Source organism: Oculina patagonica, chromosome 13 (assembly GCF_052425735.1).
Source record: "Oculina patagonica isolate OP01 chromosome 13, crgOcupat, whole genome shotgun sequence".
Classification (NCBI taxonomy): Eukaryota; Metazoa; Cnidaria; class Anthozoa; order Scleractinia; family Oculinidae; genus Oculina; species Oculina patagonica.
In genome coordinates, this window is record NC_135770.1 from 6,302,164 (window position 1) to 6,314,349 (window position 12,186).

At 40.9% G+C, this 12,186-nt stretch overlaps 1 protein-coding gene across 1 annotated transcript; it reads right to left on the bottom strand.

Annotated features, from left to right (window-relative positions):
- Positions 1-1,597: 1,597 nt before the first annotated feature.
- On the bottom strand, positions 1,598-12,029 carry LOC144634949 (TAF6-like RNA polymerase II p300/CBP-associated factor-associated factor 65 kDa subunit 6L). The gene is made up of 12 exons (XM_078494000.1): positions 11,763-12,029; positions 11,584-11,670; positions 10,895-11,051; positions 9,462-9,521; positions 9,227-9,279; positions 8,789-8,854; positions 8,434-8,511; positions 7,312-7,407; positions 5,765-5,889; positions 5,116-5,248; positions 4,437-4,565; positions 1,598-3,329 (listed from the first exon to the last, which is right to left on the bottom strand). The coding sequence occupies exons 1-12, from the start codon at positions 11,904-11,906 to the stop codon at positions 2,535-2,537; spliced, it is 1,923 nt and encodes a 640-aa protein (XP_078350126.1). The 5' UTR covers positions 11,907-12,029; the 3' UTR covers positions 1,598-2,534.
- Between the last annotated feature and the right edge of the window lie 157 nt (positions 12,030-12,186).

Here is a 12,186-nt window from a genome sequence, read left to right on the forward strand (position 1 = left end):
GGATCTTTCGGCTCTTGCTGGGATTTACTGTTTCACCGGTACTTGTTATTCGGGAAAGCCCCGGTTTCCAAGAATCCGCGCAAGATATGTCACTTGTATTTTCATTTTCTTTTCAAAGCGTGCACCTATAGAAGTCTCATTCTCGATCTAGAAACACCTTCCAGTCACAGTTGTTAACAGTCTTGGTAACGACATATGCGAATAAGCTTTCACTCTCGATAATTCATTTAATGTTATTTCTTGTTTCAATGTTAGTTGACATCTAAACTCCTTCAGGTCTTCAATTAGTATGCATCTGTCATCGGCTTCCCCGCGGAACGGGGTTCCCAGACTGATGCATGTGGGAACTTTCCTAATTGTCTTTTTCAAAGTTTCCATATTTCCCCAACTGTGGGAGACGTTTCTCTAGAAAAGTCCCCAGTATTTGTCTATGGCAATCATCAAACAGACCCAGGCTGGTCAGCATGACTTAGTAATCAAAACACAGCTCTTTATATTAGGCCCATGTCACAACTGAAAGTTAAATTACAAGACAAAAAGAATATTGTACCGTCCTCGCATTTCCACGACTTACACCACAAGGATTGGAACATGTTTTAAAGCACCACCAGGCCCCCTCACATATGACCCAGGGTCCCGGAGCCGATACGGTTGGTTGGGGAGCAGCCCAAAAATCGAGATTAGCAAGAAGAACGGCGAGCGAAAAAAAAAAAAAAAAAATGGCGAGCGTCTTTTGTTTTACTCGCCGTTCTTTATAGCCTGTGTACAGCCGTCCCCTTCTCCTCAAAATCATCGGGCAAAGGATACTGGAACACGATAAACGACGGCGCAACACAGACGTTCATTTCCCTGATTTTTTTGAGGGGAGGGGGACGGCTGTACAAAATGCGCCCAAAAAACTTTATTATTATTATCATTATTATTACACAGGCTAGCCGTTCTTCGCAATGCTCCCCAACAAACCGAATCGAACGCCTGGAACAGGCCAGAAAGCCGATGAATGCGGAACGATAACAACTATAGCCTGCGAATACAGCCGCCTCTCATTCGCGTCCCGCAACGAAGAGCGAAACCGTGTTTTTGCTCTTCGTTGCGGGACGCGAATGAGAGGCGGCTGTATTCGCAGGCTATAACAACTACTAAGAGGCTGTACACGGAGTTACATCATCCCGGCAGTATGGAATTTTTTGGGTCGAATATCAGATGTATGAAACGCTAACTCCTAAATCTTTGGAGTGCAACTCAGTAGCCCTTTGTTATATATGGGCTAACCCTTGGATATGGGCAAACGCGCGCTTTGATTAGTTCCTTACTAACACCTAGACTGTGCTTTGAACGAAGAAACGACCAATGAAACAAAGGTGACTCATCCTCGGAGTGCCAGGGGCAGCTAGTCGGGACAACGGGATTTTCGGGCGAAAGTTTACAACAAGCCCGAAAATCCCGTCGTCCCGACTAGCTGCCCCTGGGACTCCGAAGATGAAGGTGACCGAGACTCGTTGGAATTAACGAGTACAATATTTTATCCAAATCATCATGTAAGGCTTTTTTGCTCATTTATAAAGTTGTATGCAGTTAGGGTGGTGAGTTTTTTTTTTTTTGAAGCCAAGTTTGCACGGCATTTAAATTTGGATTAAGGAGGATTAAATGAGGCTTTCTTCGATATGTCAACGGGATCACATTAACTGATTTATGCATATTGCAACTTGGTAACACACGTTTTAGACAAAGCTTTATTCCAATAGAAATGTACTGGGGGTTAAGCGCCCACTGTACTTCTTGAATATATAACTATCGAGATTTCTACATTTATACATAAAGGCAAAGAGTTGACCGCAATATTGTTACATTACCGTACCCAAATTCGCAAGTAGCCAATCAGAAGCGCGATCTACTGTCCTGATATCCTACGATATCAAGTCACTGACCTGATATGCCACCATATCACGGTCACTTTGAACTGAAAGTAGTATTACTGTACGAAGAATTGAAAAGGGGTTTTACCAATAAAACAGAACTTTAGCGGTGTTTAGCGGTCGTAAAAAAGAGAAAAACTTTCCCGCCAGAACCAAACTTGAGCGCGCTCGCCAATTGCGCGATGTTTGCCGACGAGCACTGAGACATTCAGACTGAAAAAATGGAGTCGGAATTTCCAAATTTTTCGCTTAATTTTGATTTTGAAAATTAGGGAATAAAACTCTAAACAAACGAGGGGAAAAAAGGGCAGAAGAAGAACTTGGTAAAAGTGTTGAAGACCAAGTCAACAAAATTTGCAGTTTGTACCTTGCAGGCATGGCTTCAACAGAGCGATAAATATAACCGGATTTTTGGCTGAATTTGGGTACGGTAAATACCTAATCGTACCTTTTTGGTACGCTTCGGCTGCATATCAGGCTCGTTTGGTCTCGCCATGGGTATTTTGGCTCGACTGCGTCTCGCCAAAATACGAACCATGGCTCGACCAAACTCGCCTGATATGCTACCGAAGCGTACCAAAAAGGTACGATTAGGTATAAGTATTGACCGCCATATCGTTACAATGTAACCCCAATATGATAGTCATACTTAGCTCTGTTATTTAGCGAAAGATTTTGTTTTCTAAACTTTCTACGAATGCGTCCGGTTTCTACCGCACATTTCAAACGCTTTTGATTGATCTTTGCTGTTTGTTGTACATGTCTTAAAGCCTTTGCAGGCTCCTTTTGACTGCTTCTTCTTGAGACCCCTGTAGCTATAGCTCTGGTTCGCGAAGGGCTAGGCTCTTCAGGGTCTAAATCCATAGGTATGCTTGAGACCTTCATCTGCACGGGCCTTACGGTCAAACAGATTCTTTTACTTTTTGGCCTGTCTTTTTGAGTTTCTGATGTTTTCTCGTCAATGGTTCGTTTTCTTTTAGTACTAAGCGTACTTGATTGTGAACTCGATGGCTTTAATTTCTCTTTAGCTTTGCATATTAACTCTTTGATGATATTAGCATCGCGCGGGAGAGGCCGTAACGGAAAGTACGCATGGGCAAATGGCTGCATCCGCAGCTGATTGGTCTTAGTGACAGCCGCATCCTGCCAGTTGTTATGCGCAATCCTCGGCCCCAGGCTATCGCCGAATACCTCGTAGAGCTGCTGGTAGAGCTGTAGAGGATTGGACGCGTGACTGGTTGAGCTTGACCGGGATCGGGACGAGGCCACGGGGGCTGGGCGCTGAATTACACTCGCCCCAGCCCACGGAGACAGATTGCTGCGCAGGACTGGGTGTGAGTTGTTGACTTGAAAGCCAAGAGTGGTCATGGGAACGCCATGTTGTTTCGACTTCAAAAGGCATCCAGCGGCTTGCTGTAGGGAAAAAAGAGGTGTACAGTTGATGATTAAACCTTTACCCCTAAAGCGAATGGTCTTTTTTTTATTCGTAAATTAAAAAATATATATAAACCTGATATCCGTATATGATACACCATTTGAAAGTTCTTGATCAGAAAATTTCATAAAACACTTGAACAAATGAGAAGGAAGTTACAGTTTTGAAAGAAATGGGTTAAAACGTAAAAAAGAAAAAGATTTAAAAAAATTGTTTCTCTCCGTATATAGTAGGCATACCCCTAAACTACAGCTTATTGTGCAGATCTCAGTTTACTGGTTTATTTTAGTAATGTTGTATGTCACTTATGTGTCAGGCAAAAAAGTTGCAAAAGTTATATGGGTGGTTAATCATGTCACAAATAGGGGGGAGGTACAATTTTATGCTTTTAACATGCAGATCTTTTGAAGACAAGTGTGGTGACAAAAATTTAAATAAATTAGACAAATATTGACCAAGTTATGGCACACATGCCAACTCGCACTCTTAGGGGTAATAACCATGAAGCATTGTTTGGTACAATGTTGTTTGGGGCAAGCAGGGAAAAACGCGAGAGCATGGAACAGGCTATCTCCATTCTCGTCCCTAGGGCTGCTTGTTCCTCTTTGCTGGCTGAGCCTAGCAGGACAAAAACAACTTGAGTGGCTCTGGGGCCTGGGGGCACATGATTTGATTGGCTGGATTTTAACAAAAGAAACAGCCAGTGAATTGAGCCGTTTTAAAATCCCTTTGTTTGTATTGGAGTTTGAAATGGTTGATTTTGCTGGCTAGATTTTTGTTAACATCCAGCCAATCAAATCATTTGTCCCCATAGCCAGTCCTGTTTCTTGTGCACAGTCTCAGCCGGATTGAGAGGGACAAGCCACTCTGGGGACAAGAATGTGGCTCACTTCCAAAGACAGAAGGACAATACTGAAAACATAAACGATGAGAGCGATGTATTATGGATTGATTTTATCAAGCAATCAAGGTTTTAGGCTAAGAAACCTCTAAGGTTTAAGACAGACAACGCGTCAGCCTGTTTTCTCTAGTTATATTCCTGTTAAACATTCACAATAATTATCAATGAAACCCATGCATCATACCAGAAGAGCTCCATAAACTTGGTAAGCTTCCTCTTGAAGAGGAGCATTTGATTGGCTGTTATCATCCAACACTTGCTGTAATTGGTTCCAATAGGTCCGCAGATGAGGCATCACGTATTGTTCTAAGGCCTGAAATGAACAAGGAAACAAATCATTTACACCTCCAATAACCTTTGTCTTTGTCAAGCTGTGCTATTTGCTAACCGAATAACCCAGGGCATGGCTTCAGTAGATGTCTGCCCTTTACTGAACAGTTGGCATTCTCGAAAGCAGACAGCTGTGTGACCACGTTTTAGTACCGTATTTTCTCGATTAAACGCGTTTATTTAAAACTTGCCCTGGTTGACTCAGCGTTTATTCGACTTCTGCAGTTTATGTGAGCCATGTGTTTACAAAGCAATGGTTTTTATACTTCCAATAAATGTTTAAAGGGGTAATTTACATTTCCACCTTGGAGACAACGTTTTTTCGACTGAGACCTGGCGTTTAATCAAGAAAATACGGTGGATGTAAGCGCTACCCTCCCCTCCTCCATCAAGCCCACAGTTTTGATACAATAATTTCACTTTGTCAAAAAAAGATACCCAGACTTAAACAGACATTTAGTTTTCTTTTAGTAGTGGCCTATAACATGCAACAAGCTTTGCTTGGTAAACTGAGTGTATTTGTAATATTGTACCTCTGGTCCCAGTTCAGTCAGTCCTACAACAGCTCCATAATGCGAACAGAAAGGGCGACCATCATCTAACAACACTTCTTGTAGCGTCATGAGCAGCTGTTGTCTCAAGTAGTTGACCGGGTTGCTACATTTCCTAAAAAAATTCAAAAACCAATCGGTCAACTGATTGGTCAGAATTCCAACTATTGCTAAGCATTAATGTCATCATGCTGAAGTGAGAGTCCTCCTCACGGAATGTGCTCCCTCCTTCTCAAAAAAGGCTCGGATTTAATGATGCATTTCTTTATAAAGCGTCGCTTTTTCGATAAGTTCCATTCATGAAATACTTTTTACGCAATAATCTTTTGCACTCGTAGCTCCCCATCTAATTTAGATTGAAGAGCTAATTTGAATAAGTGGGAGGAAATTCATTTGTCCAAAATAAGCTTCCTTGGGAATGCACTTTCTAAGAATTGCTTGAATATAGTAGACTCGAAAACTGTAAAGGTTTGCCAAGGAGCAACAAGTTTTTATGAAGCTTTTTGCCACAGAAGGAGTTTGAATTTTGACATGGACCATAGTCTTGTTAAAGCTGCTAGCAGGCAGCGCATTTTACCCTCTGAACTTGACAATGTGAATTTGATAAACAGAGCCATCCTGAGGATCTTACCTACTAATGCGAGCCAGAATGTATGCTGCCTCGTCCCTCAGTCGCCAGTGATCGTTTTGTGGATTTAACGAAGCAGCAAGAGACTCAAGCAGACAATACATGACAGCTGTAACAAGCTGGATTACCTGTTAAACAAACACTGAGTCATAAGTAAGAAAACGTGTACGTGATAAAAACTGATTGATCATTGAAGTTGAAAAAGTTAAATTAACCACCATGATAATGAATAGAAATTCTTCTAGCTGCTTAATGCTACATAAACCGGGATCATGAGCTCTGGTCCTGTTGGGCCACTAGCCTTGACAATAGGCTTACAGAGCGTACAGCAAAAACTTTTTTCCATTTTGTTTTGTTTTGTTTTGATTAAAGACAGTACAATGTACCGGTAAGTGCTTTTTTGTGTTAAGACCTGGAGAGCAAGACTGACTTCAATCCACTGCCAGTATGAAATAACTGTAAGTCACTGACTTAATTCACATGCTATGTAGGAGGCATGCTTCTAGCTAGCCTTCTGAAAGAGGGTCAATATAAGAATGTAGGCCAAAATTGTCTGGGCAAGAGTCAAGTTTCTCAGACAATAACTGGCTTTTGACAAGAGAATAATGAATATTGTAAGTTTTGACCTACTCAATCTGAAGTCTAACCCAGTAATCTCCAGATCAACATGTCTCACACAAACGTAAAGGGGGGGGGGGGGGGGATGAACAAAAGCTGCAATGTTATTTACATTTAAATTACTTTTATAAGTACTGTAAATAACAAATTAAAAATATGACTTGGGGTGCGTTTCTTTGGGAAAATCCAAAATTGGATCATTGATCGCAGATCACACGGATACTTTGCTCCCAAAGAAACGAAGAATCCGAAAACGGATTTTTTGCCATGACAACCCCGTAAACACATTTCGCACAGAACATAAAATATCAGCACAAATTTATTTTTCGTCGAATGCATCCTAGCTAAAATAATTTAAGCATACAAAATCTTTACAAAAACCACACTTCGAAGTAGATCTCTTTAGCGTTAAGCACAATGTGGCAAGAGAAAGCATCTGAGAGCGAAAATGATTGCGAAAGGATCAGTGCAAATTTCACTAGTGACAATTTCAAAAGGATACAACTTCCGTAGGCACACAGTGGCTGTTCTACAAAATCTGTATCCCGTTTAAAATGATACTACATACCTATCTGAAGCTACCGTTTCCTTTTATCGTGAAATATTTTTGTATTTTGATCGAAATAACCGCCTTAAACTTTCTGTATGGCAGTGAGCGAACCTGTATTTTCACAGCAAAGACCGCTGGGCCAAAGTACTTTTTTCGAATCCTTTCCCAAAGAAACGCACGGATCATGAATCCTAAAAATCCGGATTCAGATATGATCCGATGTATCCACTCGAAGTGTGGATTCTTCAGATCATTGATCCAAGATTAATCCATTTTCGGATATAGGTAAAGAAACGCAAAATCCGTTTTTGGATCAAGAATCCGGATTTGGATTTTTCCCAAAGAAACGCACCCTTGGTAATATTTAATTTTAATTGCTTACATATGGTTCAAGGAACAGTGACAGATTATCGATTAGGGATCTGACCATACTCAGAAGCTTGCTTAGCTGAGTCAAGTCGTGGCTGTAAGTCTTAACCTGAAATAAAGTAGACAAAACATGATTTCTGGAAACAATAAATTAAATACACATCACTATCATAATAGATGCCTTCCAAGGGGGGTAGCTGTGTCACAATGTTGCATGTTTCTGAGCTGCCATGCCACCTAGCCAACAGCTGTAAATGTTGCTGTCATTTTTTCCCACTATTGTGTTGCTGTCCCATTGTGTCGCTGTCCGACTGAGTGCCATAATGACGTCGCTTGTTGTTGTTAAAATGTTCCTGTGTCGTCAGTATTCAGGGTCATGTTGCTTGTCGCTTTTACCCCTTGGAAGGCCTCATGATAATAAAGTTAAATTGCGATACAAAATATAAACACTCTGCTTAAAATACAACCACACGATGGTTTTCTGTAACAAACAAGAATGGTACAAAATGCACCATGCTAGTGGGCAAGCAACATGTATTCACTGGGACATCCAAAATGAAGAAATGTCAAGCTTGACTAGTTGAAATTGTGTCAGTTTGAAGGCTGTCACATTCTGACGTCACCCAGCATGGTAGATTTTGTACCCTGTGACTGATTGTTGCCAAAAGCACACTGTCAATAAATTAGCCATGTTCAAAACGAGCAGGGGACTGGGTACGAATATTCAATATCGTTTTCACTGAAAAACTGGGCCCGTCATCTGAAAGAGCATCCAAAAATTAGTAACTCAGCCAAATTTGAGAGTTATTGGTTTAAATGCAAAGGCATGGAACTCTTTTAAAAATCGTTAAAATAAGAGAGCTTTGTATGGCTGGATGGACAGCTGTCCCTCCAATCCATACTAAGCTCTCTTATTTTAGCAATTTCTAAAAGTGAACCATACCAGGGGTCCTATGCGTTTATACCAATAACTCTCAAATTTGGTTGAGTTACTAATTTTTGGATGCTCTTTCAGATGACGGGCCCAGTTTTCCAGTCTAATCGATATTAAAAACTTCATACCCAGTCCCCTGCTCGTTTTGAACATGGCCAATTGGCACTGCTACATTTGGAAAATACAGTTTTCTCCACTTACCCCTGATGCAATAAAGTTCACAAAATAGGCCAGTAGAGAAGAAATCTTTGGATTGGTTTTCAGATCCCTTAGAGCCACCTGTGAAAAAGAGGAAGCCGAGCAATTATTCTTACATTTTCTCTTAGGCCCCTTCTCTTTTAAGGCACCACTTTTAAAAGGTCTTGAAAAGACTCCCCCCTCCTCCTTCACTTCAGGATGTAAACATGTCAAATATCATTCTTCTTGCGCATGGGTATGTCACTGTGGTAAAGCTACCATGCCATTTAAAAGTACAATCATGTAGGTTACCATAGATGGTGATGATTAATTAACAAAATAAATATCTCTTTGCAGTTTATAACTGGAAAATTCCTACCTTGCTGCATTGCTCCTCATCACCTAAAACAGCTTTTGTTATCTGTTCATAGTAACTCAAACAGGCCTACAATGAGTAGAAACAATTGATGGTTTAAATACAACAACAACAACAACAATAAAATATGTCAGAGAGCAAAATATATTATATAGCTGGCTTGGGATGTTACATGCAAGAAAATAGCTCATCTAGAAGTGTGATCATCCAGTTGAGGGTAGCCCTAAAATAGACTGTTGTTATGATTGCAAAGTTCTGACTAATTCAATGACTTGAGTGAAAGTCATCATTAGAGTCTGCTCCAGTTGACCCAACAACATTCCTTTTCAGTAGTACCCTCAGCACAACAATCACACTTGACAATAAAACTACCAAATGCCTGCTCCTTGGTTCAAGCCACTCCTTATAACCAAAGAAAACAAAACTATTACACCAACTCACCTCTGAGAGGGTATGCTGCACAACTCCAGCTTCACTGACATTGTTAACTCGACCTAGTTTCACAGAAAAGAGAATAAAAACACAACAAAATATATAAGGCGAAAATGAAATTAAATGTACACAATTCACCAGCTCATGGTGTTTGCCAGCCAGCTTCTCTAATCTCAGAAATTCATGGCATTAGGCAGAATTTTTCTTCATCTGGTAAAGAACTTAGTCATCAGTATCAACTTACCACCATTTTGCTGAGCATGACCTCCTGCAGCCGGGGAACCCTCAGTCGGAAGCCAATAAGCTGCAGAAATAACAGAGGGTTGGGGTTTTAGACACTGTCAGTTGTTTTTGTGCTCTTATGAGGACCTGTTAAGGGTAAATTCCGACAGGCCATATGGCTCTGAAACGGCGACATGAAGGAGCTGAAATGACGACGAACGACGAGATGCTCCCGTGAAATAACGACTGCGACAAAGAAAAAAGCAAAATCGACAGCGACATTGGCGCTTTTTAAAGTGGCTTGTACTGATGTAGGCAAAATAGCCTGACCTTGTAAAGACCATTCTCGTGCATTGAACGACTGCAATCTTACTGCAATCTTAGTTCATTTTTAGGCTGCTTAAGTTAAGTAACTACATAATGATCCATCATTCTGAAAATAATTCACTCCATGTTCTCTTTGTACCTGCTCAGAATAAAGGAAAACAGGTCTAAGCTACTTCAGTTTTTCAAAATTTTCTGGGGGAGCATGCCCCCCGACCCCCCTAGGAAGGTGTCTCCTTCATCTGTGCCAACAGATCTAATTGAGATATCCAAGAATAGGGAATATTTGGGCGACAGAACTACGAGAACGCATTATTTTAGGTTATGCACTCCGGACTCAACCATTTCCGACAGCGACATGCGGACCTTTCGAAATTGCGACATCAAAGGGTTTAAAATTCAGACGGGGGACATGAAGACCCCCCTAACAGGGCCTCTTTTATATGGTGCATGTGATCTATACAGCAACCCACTGATCCAGTCTTGAATTTTAATCATTCACAGTCCAAAAAACAATGACTTGGTCCACAGCCTCAAACATAAACCTGATTTGGACTGAAACTTGTTAAGACTTAAGTGTAAGTCAACCACTCAACTCCTCTAGAGCTCAGTTCTGATTAACTACTTGGATCTTTATACTGCATTTTCTTACTTGCAAAAGGAAAGGAGGGATTGAAAGTGCACTGTAGATACATGTAAGCCTTTCCTTGCTCCAATTATTATAATGGAAGGGGGAATTTCCCTAAGACCTTCCTGTCTTGGATTTTTTTTTAGGTAAAATGAGGGAGACTGGATTCCCCCAAGCCCCTCCACTGAATTGTTCTTTCAAAATCAATTATTAACATATCACCTCATGAATTCTCGACCTCAGAGCGGTTTGTCCCTCTGGGGACACATGATTTGATTGGCTGGATTTAAACTATTTTAAAATCCCTTTGTTTGCATTTTATTTCTTGAAAATTCCCTTTGTCATTTGAGAGTTTAAAACAGTTAATTTGATTAGCGTGATTTGAAACTTCCTTTGTCAAAATCTAGCCAATCAAATCATGGTCCCCAGAGGCACTGTTTCTTGTGCACAGGCTCTGCCGGCTAAGAGGGACAAGCAGCTCTGGGGACAAGAATGCTTATCACCTTTGACTGTTCTCTGTCCAGGATCAGTGGGTATTGCCACATTCATTGCCAGCTCTCGCAGACCAATCTCCTTGTCTTCAACATAGAATATATCACCATCTTTAGTAGTGGTGCTGCGAAACAACATGTCCTCCAATGACCCATAACCATAAATGGGCTGCGAAAAATTCAAAACAAACAATGAAGTTGTTTCCAGTGACAAAAAATACATTGTACATGTAACATGACAAAGCCATAAAGGGGTTCATTGAAGAGAAATGGGGAAGAGAGAGGAGCTTATTCAATTCATAAGCCAGTATAGGGCAAACTAATAAAGACTGTTGTAAGAGACCTTTTAATGTTTTATGTTTTCCATAAAACATCTCCACAAAGAAGGAACCAAAACGTTGTGTGGTGGGCAAAATAACTTTAAAAAGTACAAATGAAGTTGTAACTGGAAACTAATGTTTTAAATCCTGACAGTGGCATTGGAAAGTGGAGAGGGGTGAAAGAGTTAGAGGGGTAGAGTGGAGCTTTCTAGAGAAAGGGGAGAGGGGGGAGGGGCTTAAAACAAAACAATCTGGACAGTGATCTCCCCCCCCCCCCCTCCCTTCACCAACTGTCCCGGTTTGGGTACGTACGACTATACAAAATTATGACGACCTCATCATTATACCAAAAAATAAAAAGACATGAAGCTTTGGTATCACCTCTGTGCTACTCGTTTCTAACGCTTTGTTGAAATCTTCACATGTGAGCCGCCTTCTCTTGGAATGCTTCATGAACTGCGATGCACTCTGTGTAAATCATTTCAAATAATCAAACGGAAGCTACATCAAATAACAAAAGTTGACCAGTAATCCGATAGAATTAGGGCGCCTAACTGTACCTGAAGCGTCTCGCGAAGCCTGTAAGTTACATCTTCCGCAAGAGAACTTGCCAGGTCGTCCGTCAAACTTTGCACGCCGAAAATTTCGGCGTACAATTTTACCGACTTGGGGGAGACTATTGCAAATTTGGAGTCGTCAGCCATGGCGTAGAATTTGATTCTCTTCTATCTGCGAAATGTCACCCCAAAAGTGTGGCCTAATCGATGAAATATTGTGAAATCAGTTTGACAAGAATTACGAAAAGAGACCTCCACCTGAGAGCGCCATGTTGGTTACATTGGCCCACGGAGACTGGGGGAAAGCATAGGAATACCAGATTGCCAACAAATTTACTCAGTGACAAAATGGTCAAAAAACATCAAAATTTGTCTTGAAAAATTACTTCAAAATTCAGATTTATTATTAGAAGATAAAACTAAGCAC

Coding starts and splice junctions, on each gene's coding strand:
- LOC144634949 (XM_078494000.1), bottom strand. CDS start 11,906: ATGGCTGACGACTCCAAATTTGCAATAGTCTCCCCCAAGTCGGTAAAA. Junction 5,890..7,311: donor CACTGTTCCTTGAACCATAT/GTAAGCAATTAA, acceptor TTTGTTTAACAG/GTAATCCAGCTTGTTACAGC. Junction 3,330..4,436: donor AAGTTTATGGAGCTCTTCTG/GTATGATGCATG, acceptor TTTTCCCTACAG/CAAGCCGCTGGATGCCTTTT.